General features: G+C 33.3%; 1 protein-coding gene across 6 annotated transcripts in view; it reads left to right on the top strand.

Moving 5' to 3' along the window:
- CHD9 (chromodomain helicase DNA binding protein 9) overlaps nucleotides 1-18,119 on the top strand; it is a 241,937-nt gene that overhangs the window by 154,651 nt on the left and 69,167 nt on the right. For all 6 annotated transcript variants that reach the window (XM_065898462.1, XM_065898459.1, XM_065898461.1 and 3 more), the window contains 9 exons: nucleotides 1,746-1,867; nucleotides 5,032-5,275; nucleotides 9,192-9,368; nucleotides 10,727-10,870; nucleotides 10,967-11,222; nucleotides 12,321-12,531; nucleotides 14,164-14,359; nucleotides 15,616-15,783; nucleotides 16,477-16,656. In XM_065898462.1, the coding sequence (XP_065754534.1) occupies nucleotides 1,746-1,867; nucleotides 5,032-5,275; nucleotides 9,192-9,368; nucleotides 10,727-10,870; nucleotides 10,967-11,222; nucleotides 12,321-12,531; nucleotides 14,164-14,359; nucleotides 15,616-15,783; nucleotides 16,477-16,656 (1,698 nt within the window). The remainder of the gene's footprint in view (nucleotides 1-1,745; nucleotides 1,868-5,031; nucleotides 5,276-9,191; nucleotides 9,369-10,726; nucleotides 10,871-10,966; nucleotides 11,223-12,320; nucleotides 12,532-14,163; nucleotides 14,360-15,615; nucleotides 15,784-16,476; nucleotides 16,657-18,119) is intronic.

Below are 18,119 nucleotides of genomic sequence, written 5' to 3' on the forward strand. Positions count from 1 at the left end.
CTTGAGCCAGGAAATAAAAGTGTAATTAACTAATTCAGGGAGGAGTAGTCTAAAGGATATTATGAAAGGGAAAGGTATTCTTTTTGGGGTGGGGACCATGCTTCAGTAGTAACCTGATCTTTAACCTCATTAAGTAAGCTGTTTTTTTAGATCAGTGGTTCTCAGTCAGAGGTGCTTATCAGAATCGCTTTTGGAACTTTTAAAAAATTAGAGATTCCTAGTTTCTATATCCTGGCTCCAGAATCAGAATATCTGAGAGTGGACCCCAGGTGTCATTAAAAAGGTGATTTTGAAGCACATGGTGGGAAGAGCCAGTGCCTTAGATATGTAATGTAGTCCTTGGTAAAGGGGACTCAGCCAATAAAATTAATTCCCTCAGTTAATGTAAAATCAACTTGACAACAGTGCTGGTTTATCAAAGTCAAATAATGTAGGAGGTAAGTGATTTTTTTTTGCCAGTCTATTATTATTAAATAAAACAACATATAAAACATGTAAAGTATCTTTGATCAAATGAAATTTGTTCCTGGCCTAAACTAAGGAAACAGTGATTGGATTGCTAAAAAGAAAATTATGGAGAATATTAATTAATGTGGAAATTATTTTAAACAATAATTAGAGCAGTAGTATATGTTAATTATTTTAAAGTTCATTGGCTACCATTTAAGAAATATTTTTTTTTAGTAAACCCTAAATTTTTCATATTTGGATGCCATTATAAGATAGTATTTTTAAAATGTATTTATAATTGTTTCTACAATATAGAATACAGTTTTCTGTATATTGATTTTATATCATGCAATGTTAGTAAAATCACTTCTTACTTTATCTTTTTTCTAGATTCCACAGGATTTTCCATGTAGACAAATCATGTCTTCTGTAAATTAAGAAAGTTTTACTTCTTCCTTTCCAATCTTAATGACTTTTATTTCTTGTTCTTGCTTGATTGCTCCTGTTAGAACCTGTAGTACAATGTTGAATAGAAGTGATGACAGTGGACATCCTTGCCTTTTTCTGATCCTAGGGAGAAAACATTTAGTTCTTCCGTTTTCTGCATCTGCTGAGATTATCATATTTTTGTTTTTTAGTCTGTTGATCAACATTGATTAATTTTCAAAGTTAATCCACCTTCCATACCTGGGAAAGACCACACTTGGTCATGCTGTATTACCCTTTTTATATATTGTTAGATTCCATCTGCTAAAATTTTGTTATGAATTTTTCATCTCTGTTCATGTGGGATATTGGTCTCTAGTTTTCCTGTAATGCCATTGTCTGATTTTGGTATCAGTTTCATAGAATGAGTTGGGACGTGTGCTTTCCTCTTCAGTTTTCTGGAAGAGTTCGTGTAGGACTTATTTGGTGTTTAGATGTTTGTAAAATTTCATCATAATGTCATATAATGTTATTCTTCTGATTATTTTAAAAGCAGTGCTTTTACCATGTATGAGATATAGGGAAGATCAAAAAATCTAAAATACGGGCTTCCCTGGTGGCTTAGTGGTTGAGAGTCCGCCTGCCGATGCAGGGAACGCGGGTTCGTGCCCCGGTCCGGGAGGATCCCGCGTGCCGCGGAGCGGCTGGGCCCGTGAGCTACGGCCGCTGGGCCTGCACATCCGGAGCCTGTGCTCTGCAGTGGGAGAGGCCACAGCAGTGAGAGGCCCGCGTACCGCAAAAGAAAAAGAAAAAGAAAAAAAAAAAAAAAAATCTAAAATACATCATTCATTCTTTGTTTTTCCACAAAGGACCGTCCTCCTTCTAATATTTGGAAAAAAATAGATCAATCCAGGGATTATAAAAATGGCAATCAACTCAGGGAATATCAACTGGAAGGACTCAACTGGCTCTTATTCAACTGGTACAATAGGTATGTAGTATGTATTAATAGAAAAAAAATTTAATGTGTGGTTTTTTTATGTGTTCCAAAATACATTAAGTAAAAGTGGTACTGATGTTGCTACATTATTACTGTCGTGGAGTGTTCATTATTGAAAATGAAGTTGTGGTTAGCTCAAGAAGATATGTACGTTATAATTTAGGATTTTGACTACAGTTGCTTCCCTTTAATGTGTACCAATGAGAATAGAAGAAAGTTGATATGTTAATTCATAATTAAATTTGAAATACCTTTGTTAACATCATCAAACATCAGCTATGTTAGAGAATGTTTTTCAACTTACACTCTACTGTCTGCCAATAGTTGAATCTAGTTAGTAAGGTGTCAGCAGTTTCATCTATAAGAATTAGATAGGTCTGTAATGTACGTCTTCAAGGAAGCAGATTGTCAGCAATTGATAAGGAATAGAATACTAAATATAAGAACCTAGTAATGAATTACCCCCATTTATTATTAATATTCCAAGTTGTTCAAAATGCTTTTTGGAATATTATCTCACCTTTTTTTAGTGAGATGGGAAATTAATTGCAAAAGAAGTAAAGAATGGTATCTTGATTGAGAAAGAAGTCTGATAGTGTATATAAAAGAGCAAACGAAGGTACTATTATTAATAATAGCAAAATTTTATGACGTATTCAAAATCATTTTTCTGTGTTTTTACTTGTCACATGATTCTTCTGTTTCACTAAGTAATGGTGAGTCATGAAACTCAATCAGGTGGAGTTAGGAAAAACCTGTTATTCCACACAGTGCTCTTTCCCCTGGTTTATATTTTCTAAATGTTAATCATTTTTCCCAAGACAATCTTCCTGGTAAAATAGTTAACAAAATTTTATTTTAATTGTCTTTTATCAATACCCTTTCCCAGTTACTTGTTTCAAACTTGTACCACTTTCCTCAAGCACTTTATCACAATCCTATCCCCTTCACTCTCTATATATGACTGCTTCATAGAGAAGCCTAGGGCCAGTAGGTGAATTCATTCAGATTCTTGCCTGTCCTCACACCCAAGCCTACAAATGTATCTCCATCCTTAGCCATTCTTACCTCTGTCCTCATATCAGAAGTTAAAAGGTGCCTCCTCAGAACCAAGACTAATGCTGCCACCTCAACTCTTGGCAGACATCTAATCCAATCTTTTCAGAACCTCACTTCAATCACTTATTATCCTTCTCTGTTATATCTTCAAACTATCTCTTAAGACTAGTGCCATCCCTTCAGTCTGTGAACAAATTTGGGTTTAACTTATATATAAAAGTAAGGAAAGGAAAGGGTAAACCTTCTCTTGGCTCTGTTTTTCCTTCAAGCCACATTGATCCCTCTTTGTAACTTCCTAGGCAAAGGTCTAGGAAGTATAGCCTGCATGAACTCTTCCCATTTTCTCATCTCCAGTTCTCCTTAAACCTGTCGTTTGACTTTTGATTCTGTATCATCTCTGAAACTCTTAATTTTCCAATCCACAAGATATTTTTTATCCCTAATTTGCTGTCTCTGCTGTGTTAGATAGTAGTTGCTAGTCCTTCCTTTTTTAAACTTTTCCCCCATTCTCACTCCCAACAGCTTCCACAGTGTGACTCTCCTAGCTCTCCAGAACCTCTGTAACTATTCCTTTCAATAGTCTTTGCTGATTCTTCTTCCTTGCCTACCCTTTCAGTGTTGTTGGTTTTTTTCTTTCCCAAAGTTGTTTTTTACTTTCTTCTCATATTACATTGTTCTCCGTAAGCCAAACTCTATTCCCCTGTGTCTTCAGTTATCAATAACATCTTTAACTAAGGCCTTGAACTCCAAGCCCATATTTGTTTACTTCTGGCTACCTTAGTGTCCATCTCAATGATTCTTTAAACGCAGCATATTCAAAATTAACATTATTTCCTGTTTCTTCCATATCAAACTTACTCAAATATTTTACATCTTGGTTAATAATAACACAACTTATTTAGTCACCCAAACTGAAATCTGACTGTCATCCTACACTCCATATATCGGATTGGTCACTCAGTCCATATCATTCTAACATGTAATTAACTTTGGGATCAGTTTTCTCCTCTTGATTCCTCCTACCTTAGTCCAAATGTCCACCCATTCTTTCCTGCATTATTGCGGTACTTTCCCAGTTACTGTCCAAACTTAAGTCACTTCACCTTCTAATATTCACAGTGGCACCAGAGTAAATTTCAAGTACAAAGCTAATCTCATCAGGTTTCTTTAAAAATGTTCAGTGACTCTCTCATTCATAATATTGTAGAATGATTTCTAACCTTTATTTGTGACCCCTGTTTATCTTAGTAAGATCCCTTCCCTTTACTGTTACCTCAAAACCATATTAAATAACTTGTAGCCTCCCAGTTGATCATGTTCTTTACACTTATGCTCCTTTGCTCTGCCCTCTGGCAAAATCCTACTCATTACTGTCCTTCTCTTTGAAGGCAGTCTTATCTTCTCTCATCTCTTCTAGCCAGGGTTAGATGCTTACTCCTCTGAGGTTCCATAATAAACACTGATAATTCTTAACTGGCCATATATCATAATCATCTGTGCAGCTTATTTTAAAAATTACAGTTGCTTTTATCCTACCCCATGCACGTTGAATTGAAATGTAAAGGGGAAGGCCATGGGTATCTGTTTCTTAGGCTGTTCCAATGTATAGCCAGAGTCGAAAACCAGTTCTTTATTTGTGCTTCTGTGATAGCACATTGCATGACTGTTTATTTATTTATTCATATGTCTGCTTTTCTAATAGATACAAGCCCCTGGAAGGCAGAGAACATGTTCTATTTCTTTTGTATCCCATCTTCTCATACTATCCGTGAGATACAGAAAGCATTTAATAAATGTTTCCTGAATAAATAACATATTTAGTTTGCCTTGCTCTTGCCATTTCGTTCTTTTAAAAACCCAGGTATCTAACAGGTGGTATCTTTATTTTGGAGCTACAAAAACCTATAGTTGTCCCTTTGCAATATTATAATAAAATTATAATCTTTAGCCAAATCTGCACTTCAGCAACTTCTACGTTATAAATGCAAGTATTTTAACTTGATCACTGGTTATTTTTTTTAATATTTATCTTTTAAAACATTGTAGTATACAGAAAACCCCAAAATCTACATGGGTAATATATTTGTTTATTTCAGACGAAACTGCATTTTAGCAGATGAAATGGGTCTTGGCAAAACCATTCAATCAATTACATTCCTCTACGAAATCCTTCTGACTGGTATAAGAGGACCTTTCCTGATTATTGCTCCACTTTCTACTATTGCAAACTGGGAGAGAGAATTTCGTACGTGGACTGATATTAATGTTGTGGTTTATCATGGGAGCCTGATTAGCAGACAAATGATACAGCAATATGAGATGTACTTCAGGGACTCACAGGTGTGTTATTGGTGATGTTTTTTGTTGTTTGAAAGGTCAGGTTTGCAAAAGATAAGCATTACATATTAATTACTTTCAAATTTATGATAGATTTTAATTGCCTACTTAAATCTTAATCTGATCTCTTTATTCATCATATTTATTTTACAATAAATTTTAGTAGCTGAAGAGAAAAATGACAGAAGTAGCCAAGTTCACGCTCTAGTTCACTGGAAGGAAGTATGCTGATTTATACAAATGTACAAATTTGATTGTATACTTAATTTTTCAACTAGAATAATTGTTTTACTAATTGTTTTCAACTACACATTAAATTTATTTTAAAAATAATGTGTCTCTTTGATCATCCTCCAGTTTTTTTCCTCCATTTTAAAATTTACATCTTCAGTGACCACCATGGGTTTGAATGCCCTTTGAGGTGAAACCATAGGTTCTCTTGTGTGTTCAATGAATTTTGATTTTAGACGGTTTTTAAAAATTTGGTTTGTTTTGTATATTGGTACAAGCATACGTCTGTATTTTTCTACCCTTTGGATTGGTTATTTCATTACTCTATTGCTTTGATGGTTTTCTTCTTCCCTATATCCTAGGGGCACATTTTCCATTTTACTTTGGCCAATTACTCTTTAGGAAGGAATACCTATTTTTCTGCTAAATACACAGATCATAAAATTGAGATGACATTATAAGAAAGAATTCCCTAGCAGAAGGTTAAGACTAGAAAACATGAAGTTCCGAGTTGCAGTTTTGAGTGGTAGTTTGACTCTTCTTAGGTAAAACTTTTATTAAGAAATAAGAAACAAAATTAATTAAAACAACTCACACAAAATTGTATTTTTTCATTGGAAAAGGTTATGGCACTCTGCCTCAATATAGCACCTTAATATTTTATTTTCTTTCACTGATTCTTCTGTTTTATAAGGACCATTATAACATATGGCCAGGTCATGGGATATGATACAGGTTAAGGTAAGGTAAGGTTAAGGCATAGCCTTCTACTTTTGCGTCCCAATTACAACTGATTTTCTACTTATTTGAGGCTGAATACCAATAAAATTAATTGATATTTTCCTTTAACCTCATTTCCCTTCTATGGTTGAAATAATTAGATTTCTATGAAATTAAGTATGTCTACAATCAGTTGTACTGAAAATTAATTACCCTTGCACCTTTGGAGCCTATGACATCTTAGTTAAGTTATAGTTTCATTTCCTTCCATAGTGTTTTATTATTCTTAATTGTACATTTATAGAATTTTAGAGCTCTATGATATCATTAAAATCATTTAGTTCAATCTCATTTTTTAAAGGTACATTAAAATATTGGAAGTTTAAGGATTTTTAACAAGGTTACAGTTTTAATATATGTGTTGTATGAGTTGGGTATAAATGTGAGCCAGAAGCTGAAAGATTCTTGATGTGTTGTAAACTGAATAGTATATATTAAATTATATTTTTATGCTAAATGTTATGCATTCTAGAAGAATATTATGTGAAGGGTTTAAAATTTCAAGAGGTAAAGATGTCTTGTAATGAGCTAAGTAGCTCTATACTTCAAACATAGAAATAATTTTCAGAGTTAATTCTTTCAAATATATTTTAATATAAATTAAATGAACATTTAACTTCTGCTTTTTCCAAGTTATTAAATAAGCTTGAAATCACATAAGTAGTAAAATGATGTTGTAATTTTCTCAATTGCCTTGGAAAAAGTAACAGATAGTAACACTAATATCCACAGGCATTTATTGAGTGTTTACCATGTGCCGGGCATTATGCTAAACAGTTTGCATGTAGTATTTCACTTAATCTTTGTAATATCAAAGATTAATATCAAAGATTAATTTATCACCTTGTAAATAGGTGATAATATCATACTTATTTACAAATGAGGAAACCAAGGTAAAAAGAAGTGATGTAGTTTCCCCTAAAATCACAGAGCAAAACTGGGATTAATAAACCCAAATCAGTTAGACTCAAGAGCCGTTGTGCTTAAACACTGCAATATTACTCTCACTGAATGCATTGTATCCCAGGTTTTTAGAGCTGTGTAAATACCATAGACTTATACTTTATAACTATCAATATTTTAATAATATTCTACTGGAGCTATTGTTCATCTTAATGGACAGCTTAATGGACAGCAATCAATGTGAATTATTCTAAAATTAGTGTAATTAAGTTGATAGGAATTAAAATCTAAATCAGATCACATGATCCTTCTTAACCATTCATTTCTTCTAATCCCTAATAGTTTATAATTTTCAGTCACATTTAAACATTCTCTTCACTTGGATTCCAGTACTTTATACTGTCCTATGTCACCACCTATTCCTTCTGAAGCCCTCTTTAACCAATTTCTTCTTGTCTTCCCATATCTAATCTTGGGGGTGACCCAGGGCTCAGTCTTCAGACTTTTTATATCCATACTCATTCCATCAGAGATTTCATTCAGTCACACAACTTAATTACTATCTGTACTGCTGGAGACTCCTAAATCTATTATCACCAACTCTAACCTCTTTCCTAAATTCCAGAGTCATATGCAAATGCCTACTCAATTACTCCACTTGAATATCTAATAGACAATATCTAGTCTCAAACATAACATGTCCAAAACCAAAATCCTGTATTTCCTCATTGTAGTCAATGGCAACACCAGCTTCCAGTTGAGCGAAAAAGTTTAGTCAAACTTGAATCCTCTCTTTATCTCACTCCACTCCTATCCATTAATAAATCCTGTTGGTTCTACCTTCCAATTAAATCCAGAACTGAGCACTTCTCATGACCTCCATTGAAGATCTCTTGCTTGGATTACTACAGCAGCCTCTTAACTGGTTTCTATGATCCTGTCCTTGGCCTTTGTCAGACTATTTTTACCAGAACAGCCAAGGGATTCTTTTTAAACATATGTCAAATCATGATACTTCTTGTCTCAAAACCCTCCTATAGCTTCTTGCTCACAGTAAGAGCCAGAGTCCTTACCACAGCTTTTAAGGCCGTATATAACCTCATCCCCTCCATTCTCACTGGATTTCAATCACTCTGGGTTTCTTGCTATTATTTGAATACTGCCAAAGATACTCCCACATTACAGCATTCACACTCTCTATTTCTACCAAGAATTCTTTCTCTTGCAGATCTCTAGATACTAACATGGCTTCCTCCCTCATCTTCAGGACTTTGCTCAAATGTCACTTCTTAATGATGGCCTCCTAGTCACTCTAAATAAAATGGGAATGGTCACCTCCAACCCCATACTTCCTACTCCCCATCCCTGTTTTATTTTAGTCTATGACTTCTGTTACTTTCTTAGTTTTTTTTTTCAATTTTTGGTGGGTTTTTTCTTTGTTTTTCTTAGTGGCTATGTCCTATATTTATTTGAGTCATCGGAATGTAAGTTCCACTTGGATAATTATTTTTGTCTGTCTTGTTTCCTACTATATCTCCAACAACTAGAACAGAGACACTCAATAAATACTTGCTGAATGAATGACATAAGTGGCCAATTTTTATATTAACTACTTATCTGCAGTTATATGTTTGGAGTCATGGATATAAGTAATAAGCATTAATACTGAAATTTCATTGGCTAGATTTTATAATAACCATTTCTTTTTTGACTTAACATTGTTATTACAACTCTTAAAAATTATAAAATGTTTTATCAAGGAATACTTATTTGGATATAGTTATTAATTGTATAATTTTTAACAACATTCTTGAAGACAGCAATCTAATACAGTTTTAATGCTAAAGTTCCTCATTTTAAGGGAGTGTCTGTGCATACATAAAAGTTTCAGTGGAAAATATTTTATAGCAGATGTCATTAAATGATTTTTATGCTGCTTGACAGGAATTAAAAATTATGATCAAGACATTCTAGCAAATTATTGTATTTGGTAATAAATTTCTAGGGGCGAATCATTCGAGGAGCTTACAGATTCCAAGCCATCATCACCACTTTTGAAATGATTCTTGGAGGCTGTGGAGAGCTTAATGCAATTGAATGGCGATGTGTGATTATTGATGAAGCACATAGGTTAAAAAATAAAAACTGTAAACTTCTAGAAGGTCTGAAACTCATGAATCTGGTAAGTAACTTAATGTCATTTTTATGACTTCTGTTTCTTAGCTACATAGTAAAAAGAGCTAATGCCAAAAACATTCCTTTTTTTATTTTAAAATACAGATTTCTGATTTCTATCTGTGATAATTAAGATTATTTTGCTTTAATTCATTAGTAAGGGGGAAAGAATCTCATCTGTTTTCTAAGACTTAAATTTTTTAGTTTTTTCCTCCAAAAAGCTTTAGTAATTAACTGCTGGAATTAAAAAAGAGAGAGAGAGAAACCTCTGTAGAGTGTCCTATTGAAAGAAATAAAACTACAAGTTTTAAGGCAGAAATTCCTCAATAAAAAGCCCTTTCACCAAAGTTATATTATTCAGATCATTTATGATAGAGGGATAAAGTTTCTACACAATTCTGCGTACTTAGCATATATTTATTATAATTAATGGGATTTTTGAAAGTCATTAGTGTGTTTGCTTTAAAATCAAATCATTTTGTGTTTTTTAATATTTTGATTTAATTAACATCACATAATTAGTACATGAGCACTTGAACAAATGACTCAAAGATATAGAACTACATACAGTAAAACACTAAAGTGCTCCTTCTTACTCTTCATCCACGCCCACCCGTTCTCTTCCCCTCCTTACTCCAATATTTGCAGATTGGTATATATCTGTCTAGACTGTTTCCTAATATTAAATACTTATGCAGACATACGGGTACATATACAAATATTCAGGTTAGGAATTTAGAGGTATTGTCAAATCAAATTTCAAATACTTTGTGCTATTATCATTAAAAATATTTTATTTCCTGTTGTTACTATGATGTTTAATTTGTAATGCAATTCTAGTTTAGAAGTATCTTCCAATCAGCCCTTCACATTGTTGGTTTGTAGTTTTAATGATTTAAGAATTTGTTCTTGTGTAAGAAGTCAAGTGATGATCTGCCAAATTATAAAGAATGAGCACTGTTCTCTGTACAAATTACCATAACAAGAATGGTTGAGTAACCCCCAAAATGCCCTCTTTGTTCTTTAAAATGTCTGTTTCCTTGAAAAAAAAACCTAAAATATGCTTCTTAATTATTTAGAATTTTTCTTTCAAAAGCAATAGGTAAGAATTAATAGCAGACAAAGTAAACTATTATGAGAATGATACAGAGTTTTTAAAAAGTGATTGAGAAAGTAAATTAATGATGATGTATGGATAGAGATGTATTGGGTTGACTCTTGAAAATTATGGTCAGAAAAAGATTTGCTTTTCAAACACTGAAACATTTGATAACCTATGTCAGCTTTCGTATAATTTTAGTACTGTGGTGTTTGACATGAACACCATAGTACATGTTATTGACATGTTATTCTTGTTTTATATAGGAGCACAAGGTGCTTTTGACTGGCACACCTCTCCAAAATACAGTTGAAGAACTATTCAGTCTTCTTCACTTTCTGGAACCCTTAAGGTTTCCTTCTGAATCAACGTTCATGCAAGAATTTGGAGATCTGAAAACAGAGGAACAGGTATCCTATTGGTCTTTGTAAAGAAGCACATCAAATCTCTTCTCATTTTACTTATGTATATGTATGCTACATGTATTTTCATCATTTTTTATGCAGGTGCAGAAACTTCAGGCTATCTTGAAACCAATGATGTTGAGACGATTGAAAGAAGACGTGGAAAAGAAGTTGGCACCTAAGGAAGAAACCATCATTGAAGTGGAACTTACTAACATTCAGAAGAAATACTACCGGGCTATTCTGGAGAAGAACTTTTCATTTTTATCCAAAGGAGCAGGGCAGACTAATGTACCCAACTTGGTCAATACCATGATGGAGCTCAGGAAGTGCTGTAATCACCCATATCTTATCAAAGGTAGCTTAAAAGGATTGCAAACAAATTCTCTTCTTTCAACAAATACTCATGAAAAAATAACACACCACCACTACAGCTGTAGTGGCTGTTATAAAGAGAGGCGGTGATCCTATAACTCTCCACCCTGGTGTTCTGAGGGATTACAAGTGTTCCGGAGTCAGGGGCAGTGTGAGCTACTTCATTACAGTGTCCCATGTTAGCATCACCAGATTACAAAAGCAGGAGTTGTGTTCAGTCTAACGTGGGCTGTAATTCTTCCTCCAGTTTAATCCTCCTTATGGACAAAGACAGCAAAGCCTGTCTTTGAACCTCCGAATTTACATATTTCTTCCTGGTTTCTTTTCAGTCTGGATACCCTAGTTATTGTCTCTCAATTTTTGTGTTCTAGTAACATTACTTTTTAAGGTCTTGTCAGCTTCTCTACTAATAGTCTCTCTGTACAACATTTGGGTATTTTCACTTATTCCTGGGAGTATACTCTTAACTTTATCCAAGACAAGCCATTTCTTAGACTAGTAACCAACTCACTTGCAATCCTGGTACTCTTATGGCTAGACAGGCTGAAGGAAAGCAGAGAGCCTCTAATGCTAATCTAGACTCTGGAAGAAGTATGGTCAAAGACTTGTAACTTGACTTCCCCTCTAATTTTTCTTGTTTGTTTGTTTTGATGGCAAGCAAGATGCCCATCCAGATTAAGTATGATCACCTTTCAGTCATGATCACTGTTATATTGGTGTTTAAATACTAGATGTTTATTTAAAAATATGTGTTTACTCACCTAAGTTAGAACCACATTTTCATTAATACTTTTCCTAATAGCATTCATTAAACATTTAGCAAACATAAAATTTATATAAGACATTATGCCCAGTGTCTTTGGAGATAAAAAATGCTTAAGACACTGTCCATATCCTCAGTTACAGGCTGGTGTTGGTGGGGATTTAGCCACAAACATAAATAATTCTAATAAAAGCAGTGTACCTACCATTAGAAAATTTTAATGTTACAGAAGCATAGAGGAGCACTATTTAAAAAGAAAGTAGTTGGGAGTCATCTGCATTTGTGCACTGATGCTGTCTTATATTATTTCTTTGACAGGTGCTGAGGAGAAAATACTTGGAGAATTTAGAGATACATATAATCCAGCTGCTTCTGATTTTCATCTTCAAGCAATGATCCAGTCTGCTGGTAAATTGGTCCTTATTGATAAATTGCTTCCTAAAATGAAAGCAGGAGGTCATAAAGTGCTCATCTTCTCTCAGATGGTACGCTGCCTTGATATCCTGGAGGACTATCTTATACATAAAAGGTAAGGCATATAATTCACCACTGAATTATGCTAAGTATATGTTGTTAAGTTTATTGCAGCACTGTACTGTAACCCAACTTTAGTCACATCTTCCTCTTTATCTAGGTAAGAATCCATTTAAATCTCTGCATAAAGATTGTTTAAGATTATGTGTCAGGTGTTTTCCTAACCTATATATGTTGCAATAGTAAACAGGGCTAAGGAGACTGATTAAGAAAATTTTGCAAATTGACAGGTATTTGTTGACCTACAAATGGGTTTTTCAGTGTACATTTTATTTGATTTTTTAGCCTTGTAGTAGCAACATTTTAAATGGATTTATAACTGTCTTCAAAATTAAAATGATTCAAGATCCTTTTCAGATCTTTTTCATTGTTAAAATTAGAACCTGAACTTGCTGCACTTTGACTTATTGTACACTATATAATACTTGCTCATGTTTTAATTTTTTCTGATGTATTTAAGGTAGGTTTTTTGTTTTGGTTTGGTTTTTTGGTGCATGACCGTAAGATAGTCTTAAATAATGTCTAATCGGTACTTGGATAAATAGAATATTTATCATAGGATATTTATCAGAGCACTTTGTGGGCCAATTAGAAATCAGCACGTTAATACAAGAGAGAATCTGAAGATTCAGCTGTAATTGTAGTTTACTATATTTTGATCCTTATTAAGAAGTAAAGATCTGTCTATGCTACTTTATATTATCAGAGATTTTGTAGTTCATTTTTATTTTTCATTTTGTTTTTAGTTCCATTTTTAGTGTCAGTGTTCCTTTCATTTAGTCTTATTCCAAAATGTGTATTATTCTCAGTTTTATACCACGTAAGTAGATTAAATTGCAATATTCCTAAAATAGCCATTCTTGCATTTTCTTGTTGTCTTTACACGAAGAACTTTGTAAGCTAAAGATAAATTTGACTTATGATGAATTTCATGGAAAACCTCAAATTTCTTTAATGTCAAAAGTAACATTATTAGAAGTCACACCCCCGTGTCACAGGTACTAGAGATAACAGTGGAGCTGCTGCTGAGACTCTAGTAAATTATAGGTGGAAAGAAGTGTCTTGAACCAGAAGAGGTGTGGCAAGTGTCATGTGTATTCCTCTTCTAGTTCCTAAATTTTTATGTATTTTATTTTTATTGATGTTAAATGAGGAAGGATACAAGAAGTTAAAATTCAGTTGCTTGACAGTGATGACTATAAAGGATTAGCATTATAGTTTGCCCTTAATAAATTATAGTTTACAAGCAAGTATATCAGTTGAGAGAATAGCATGGTTGAGGTAGAGAGAAATGTTTTGAAGCTTCTTATATCGAGTTTTATGAAAGTCTTTGCTTCTTGCCAAAAAAAAAAATCATTTGTTACAATGAGATCAATAAAGTATATTAATTATAAAGGTATTTTACCTATACATCCAGGAATGCAGAGATTTTGTAACTTTGTGTTTCCTACTTAGCACCAACACTGAGAAGAATAAAACCATAGAAACTAGTTGGGGTAATATCACTTCTTAATTTTGTAGAAAACATAATGTTGCAGGAAAACAGATATGTGTCTGTCACATTTGATAGAATGCCTTCATTTTCATTATACTCATCTATCTAAATTTATTGCATTTCATTTGATAGATATTTATATGAGCGAATTGATGGAAGAGTCAGAGGGAATCTTCGACAAGCTGCTATAGATCGATTTAGTAAACCTGATTCAGATCGATTTGTCTTTCTTCTGTGTACCCGAGCTGGTGGGTTGGGCATCAACTTAACTGCAGCTGATACATGTATAATTTTTGATTCTGATTGGAATCCTCAAAACGACCTTCAGGTAAACAGATTCCTTGGCTAAGAGAATTTTTTTTTAAATTCCCATAGCTATCTTTGATAATCCACCTGTTTTATTTTTATACGGACAAACTAACATGTATGTTTCCCTAAGAAATATCTATGCCAAATAAAATAGGTGAAATTATTTTTATTTTAATTTAATGACAATAAAATAAAAAATACTTGTTTAGGTTACGTATCATACTTCTAAAAAAGGTTTACCTACTCAAGTACAGTATTGTTCAAAGTATATCATGTAAATTTGAGAAAGGCCTACACTTTAAGAATAACTTACTTCACTTCCTTAAAAATAAGTACTTGCTTATCCTGATATCATCTTCTTAATCATTACATAATATAGTATGCATGGAATTGAGACATATTACCTTTTTATGAAATTCTGTAGAAAATTAATATACACATATAAATTAAGACTGTACTTGAACTTCGTTGGAACATAGGTATATTAATTAGTGATTAGAGTGAGTCAAAGTTTACAGAAAATGTGTATGTAGGAGGGATATGAGAAGAGAACAAAGTACTGGAGAAATTCTTCTTTTATTGTTCATGATAGTCTCAGTAGTACTGTAATTGATATTCTTGAGAATATACCTGGCTTAATAAAAGATAATGTTTTAACCTCTCATGTGTATAATCTAGTTCAAAATTTATCAGACAAATTTTAAGTTTAGGAACCCAAGATAAAATGTGAAGCTCTTATGTAATCTCTGATGTCTCTACTTGCAACATGTCTGCATATTAGATAATTAGTTCTTTCTTTGTTTAAATAAAATTTAGGCCTCCAGAGTTGTTCACCTTAGGTTTTTACTCCCCTCAGAATTACCCAGCTTAACTAAAATATATTGAAAAGATTGTTGATCATGTAGTAGAAAAAAAATTAGAAATTTAGGGTTAGATTTTAAGTTTAAAGCCAGAAGCTAAAAAAAGTCTGTTCACAGAGTTTATGTTCCTGTCTAGAATTATGCTGATGACACCCTCTTTAAAAAATAGTATTTCTTCATGGATTTATAGTCTCTGAAATATGTTTAAAGTTTAATTTATTGCTGATTGTGGAATCATGTCTCATTTTAATAAGTTCTACCTTCATTTCCAGAGAAAGGTTATATGCAATTCAACAGCAAGAGTGTCTAAAAATTCTTGCACATACTTTTATATTCCATCAAGATAGTTTAATGCATAATGCCTTTTGTGCTATTTTATAAATTAATTTAATCTATAACTTCTCATTTTTTATAGGCCCAAGCTCGTTGCCACAGAATCGGTCAGAATAAAGCAGTTAAAGTCTACCGACTAGTAACTCGTAACTCATATGAAAGAGAGATGTTTGACCGAGCCAGTCTGAAACTGGGTCTAGATAAGGCTGTATTACAGAGCATGAGTGGAAGAGAAAGTAATGTTGGTGGTGTACGTATATTTTCTTCTTCACCTAGAGTTTTCCTGTTTTTGTTTACATTTAGTTTAAACCTCAGATAGCATATTATTTAATTTTGATCCATACTAAGCAGTAGATAGATACTTCTATGTAAGGAGGAATGTCAGAATAGAGCTATATTTAGTTAGTACTTTTGGAAACTGTTCTGTCTATATAATGTCAATGCTTGTAACTTCTAAGAATGTGTTTTCAAATAGAAATTCTTCCTTTTAGGACATTTGTATCATGGCACAGCAAAGTAGAATTTGTGTTTTTCTGCATTTTTTCTATAAACAGTTTTTCAAATTGTTTTTTTAGGGCCAAACTATTAGCGTTGGCTTTCTCTTGCTATAAATGATGTTTTTGGCATTTTTTCCCCTCAAAAATCTTATTTATATCTTATGCTTGTAACAACTCTCGAATCCTAGTACTAAAAAGAACCTTGAGAGGTTACCTGCCCCAGACGTTTTGTTTTAACTGGAGTTACTTTAGGCAAATGGCAAATCGTAGTTTAAAGATAGTAAAGAGTCAACAACCTCAGTATGTTCTTTCAGAGAATTCTCTCAGGTACATGCGAAGCCCCAAATGCAATTTAAACATGACTTCTGTGTTCTTTAACATTCTTTAGGGATACTTTCTCATTTTATGAACTTGAAAAAACTATTACCAAAATTTTGTCTCTTTAGATTCAACAGCTTTCCAAAAAGGAAATAGAAGATCTGCTTCGAAGAGGTGCTTATGGTGCCATTATGGAAGAAGAAGATGAAGGCTCTAAATTCTGTGAAGAAGATATTGATCAGATTTTACTACGTCGTACAAAAACCATTACAATTGAATCAGAAGGACGTGGGTCAACATTTGCAAAGGTAACAGTGAGTGATATTTTATAAAAAAAAAAAAAAACCTGTAATGTTTTCTCGTAAAAAAAATTTAACTGTCTCTTACTCTACTAATTATTTGAGGAGCATCTACTTAATGTTTAAATAAACTGAATTACTCAAAAGAAGTAGGTAATATATTCTTTTCCTTCATTTATTTCTGATCTCTCACATCAAATTTCACATGTACTCTTCTGATACTAATGAAATGGAGTAGGAGTAATAACTAGAAATGGTTCTAAGTATTAATCAGAGTAGAACATTTGAAGTCAAATTTAGAAATCAAAGAACATATATGCCAGACTTCCCTGGGCATGCAGTGGTTAAGAATCTGCCTGCCAGTGCAAGTGACATGGGTTCGAGCCCTGTCCCGGGAAGATCCCACATGCTGCGGAGGAACTAAGCCCGTGCACCACAACTACTGAGCCCACGTGCCACAACTACTGAAGCCCATGTGCCTAGAGCCTGTGCCCCACAACAAGAGAAGCCACAGCAATGAGAAGCCCGTGCACCACAACAAAGAGTAACCCCCGCCCACCGCAACTAGAGAAAGCCGAGGCACAGCAACAAAGACCCAACACAGTCAAAAATAAATAAATAAATAAATAAATAAATATTTTTAAAAAATAACATATATGCCAAAGTCAGAGCAAAATATAAGTAATATAATGTAGGAGGTTAAATCATCTTACATTAACTTATAATAATTTAAAGTACTTCAAGGAGAGAAAGTATTTCTAATTTAATTTTAAATATTTAAATCAAGTTTGGGGAGGATAAAATGAAATTTTTGTCTTGAAGAGAAATATTAATAATTGTATCACCCCTATTTGGGGAAAACATTTTAAAAGTTTACTAACTGCCTGTATGTTCTTCCCCCCAACCCCCAATAGAGACATGGTAAACCTATATCTTGCATTCATCTGAAGAGTTTTTTATTGCAGTATTCTGTCCCACCTGCACTGATTCATACAGGTTTTCTCCTTTCCACTTTACTTCCTTTCTACATTTTCTTCATTCATCCCCTCTCCACTTCCAACCCAGAAGTCTTTCTTCATCTTTATGGAGAGCACTGTAGTATAGAGCAGGTAGTCCAGGTGCTACACCAAAAGTAATGATACCAATCTTAATACAAAATTTTTTTCTCACATTCATTCAGAAAACTAATGTAATCTTGTGTTAGGTACTTTACTAAGTGTTGGGAACACTAAAATGAAAGGATTCTAGTCGCTGAAAAAAGTAAAGAAGAAAGTATTAATTCTGCGTAAAATGGGAGAACAGCAAATCAAGAAAGCCTTTCCAGAGAAGATAACATTTGAGCTGAGTCTTGAAGGAAGTTTGAATTTCATTGTGTTACAAAAAGAGAAAGCCACATAAATGAATTATATGTTACTAACCTACAAGGAAGATTTCAAGAACTATGGTGTAGGCGTGTATGGATGCACAGTGTA

Source organism: Phocoena phocoena, chromosome 20, assembly GCF_963924675.1.
Source record: "Phocoena phocoena chromosome 20, mPhoPho1.1, whole genome shotgun sequence".
NCBI classification, from domain to species: domain Eukaryota; kingdom Metazoa; phylum Chordata; class Mammalia; order Artiodactyla; family Phocoenidae; genus Phocoena; species Phocoena phocoena.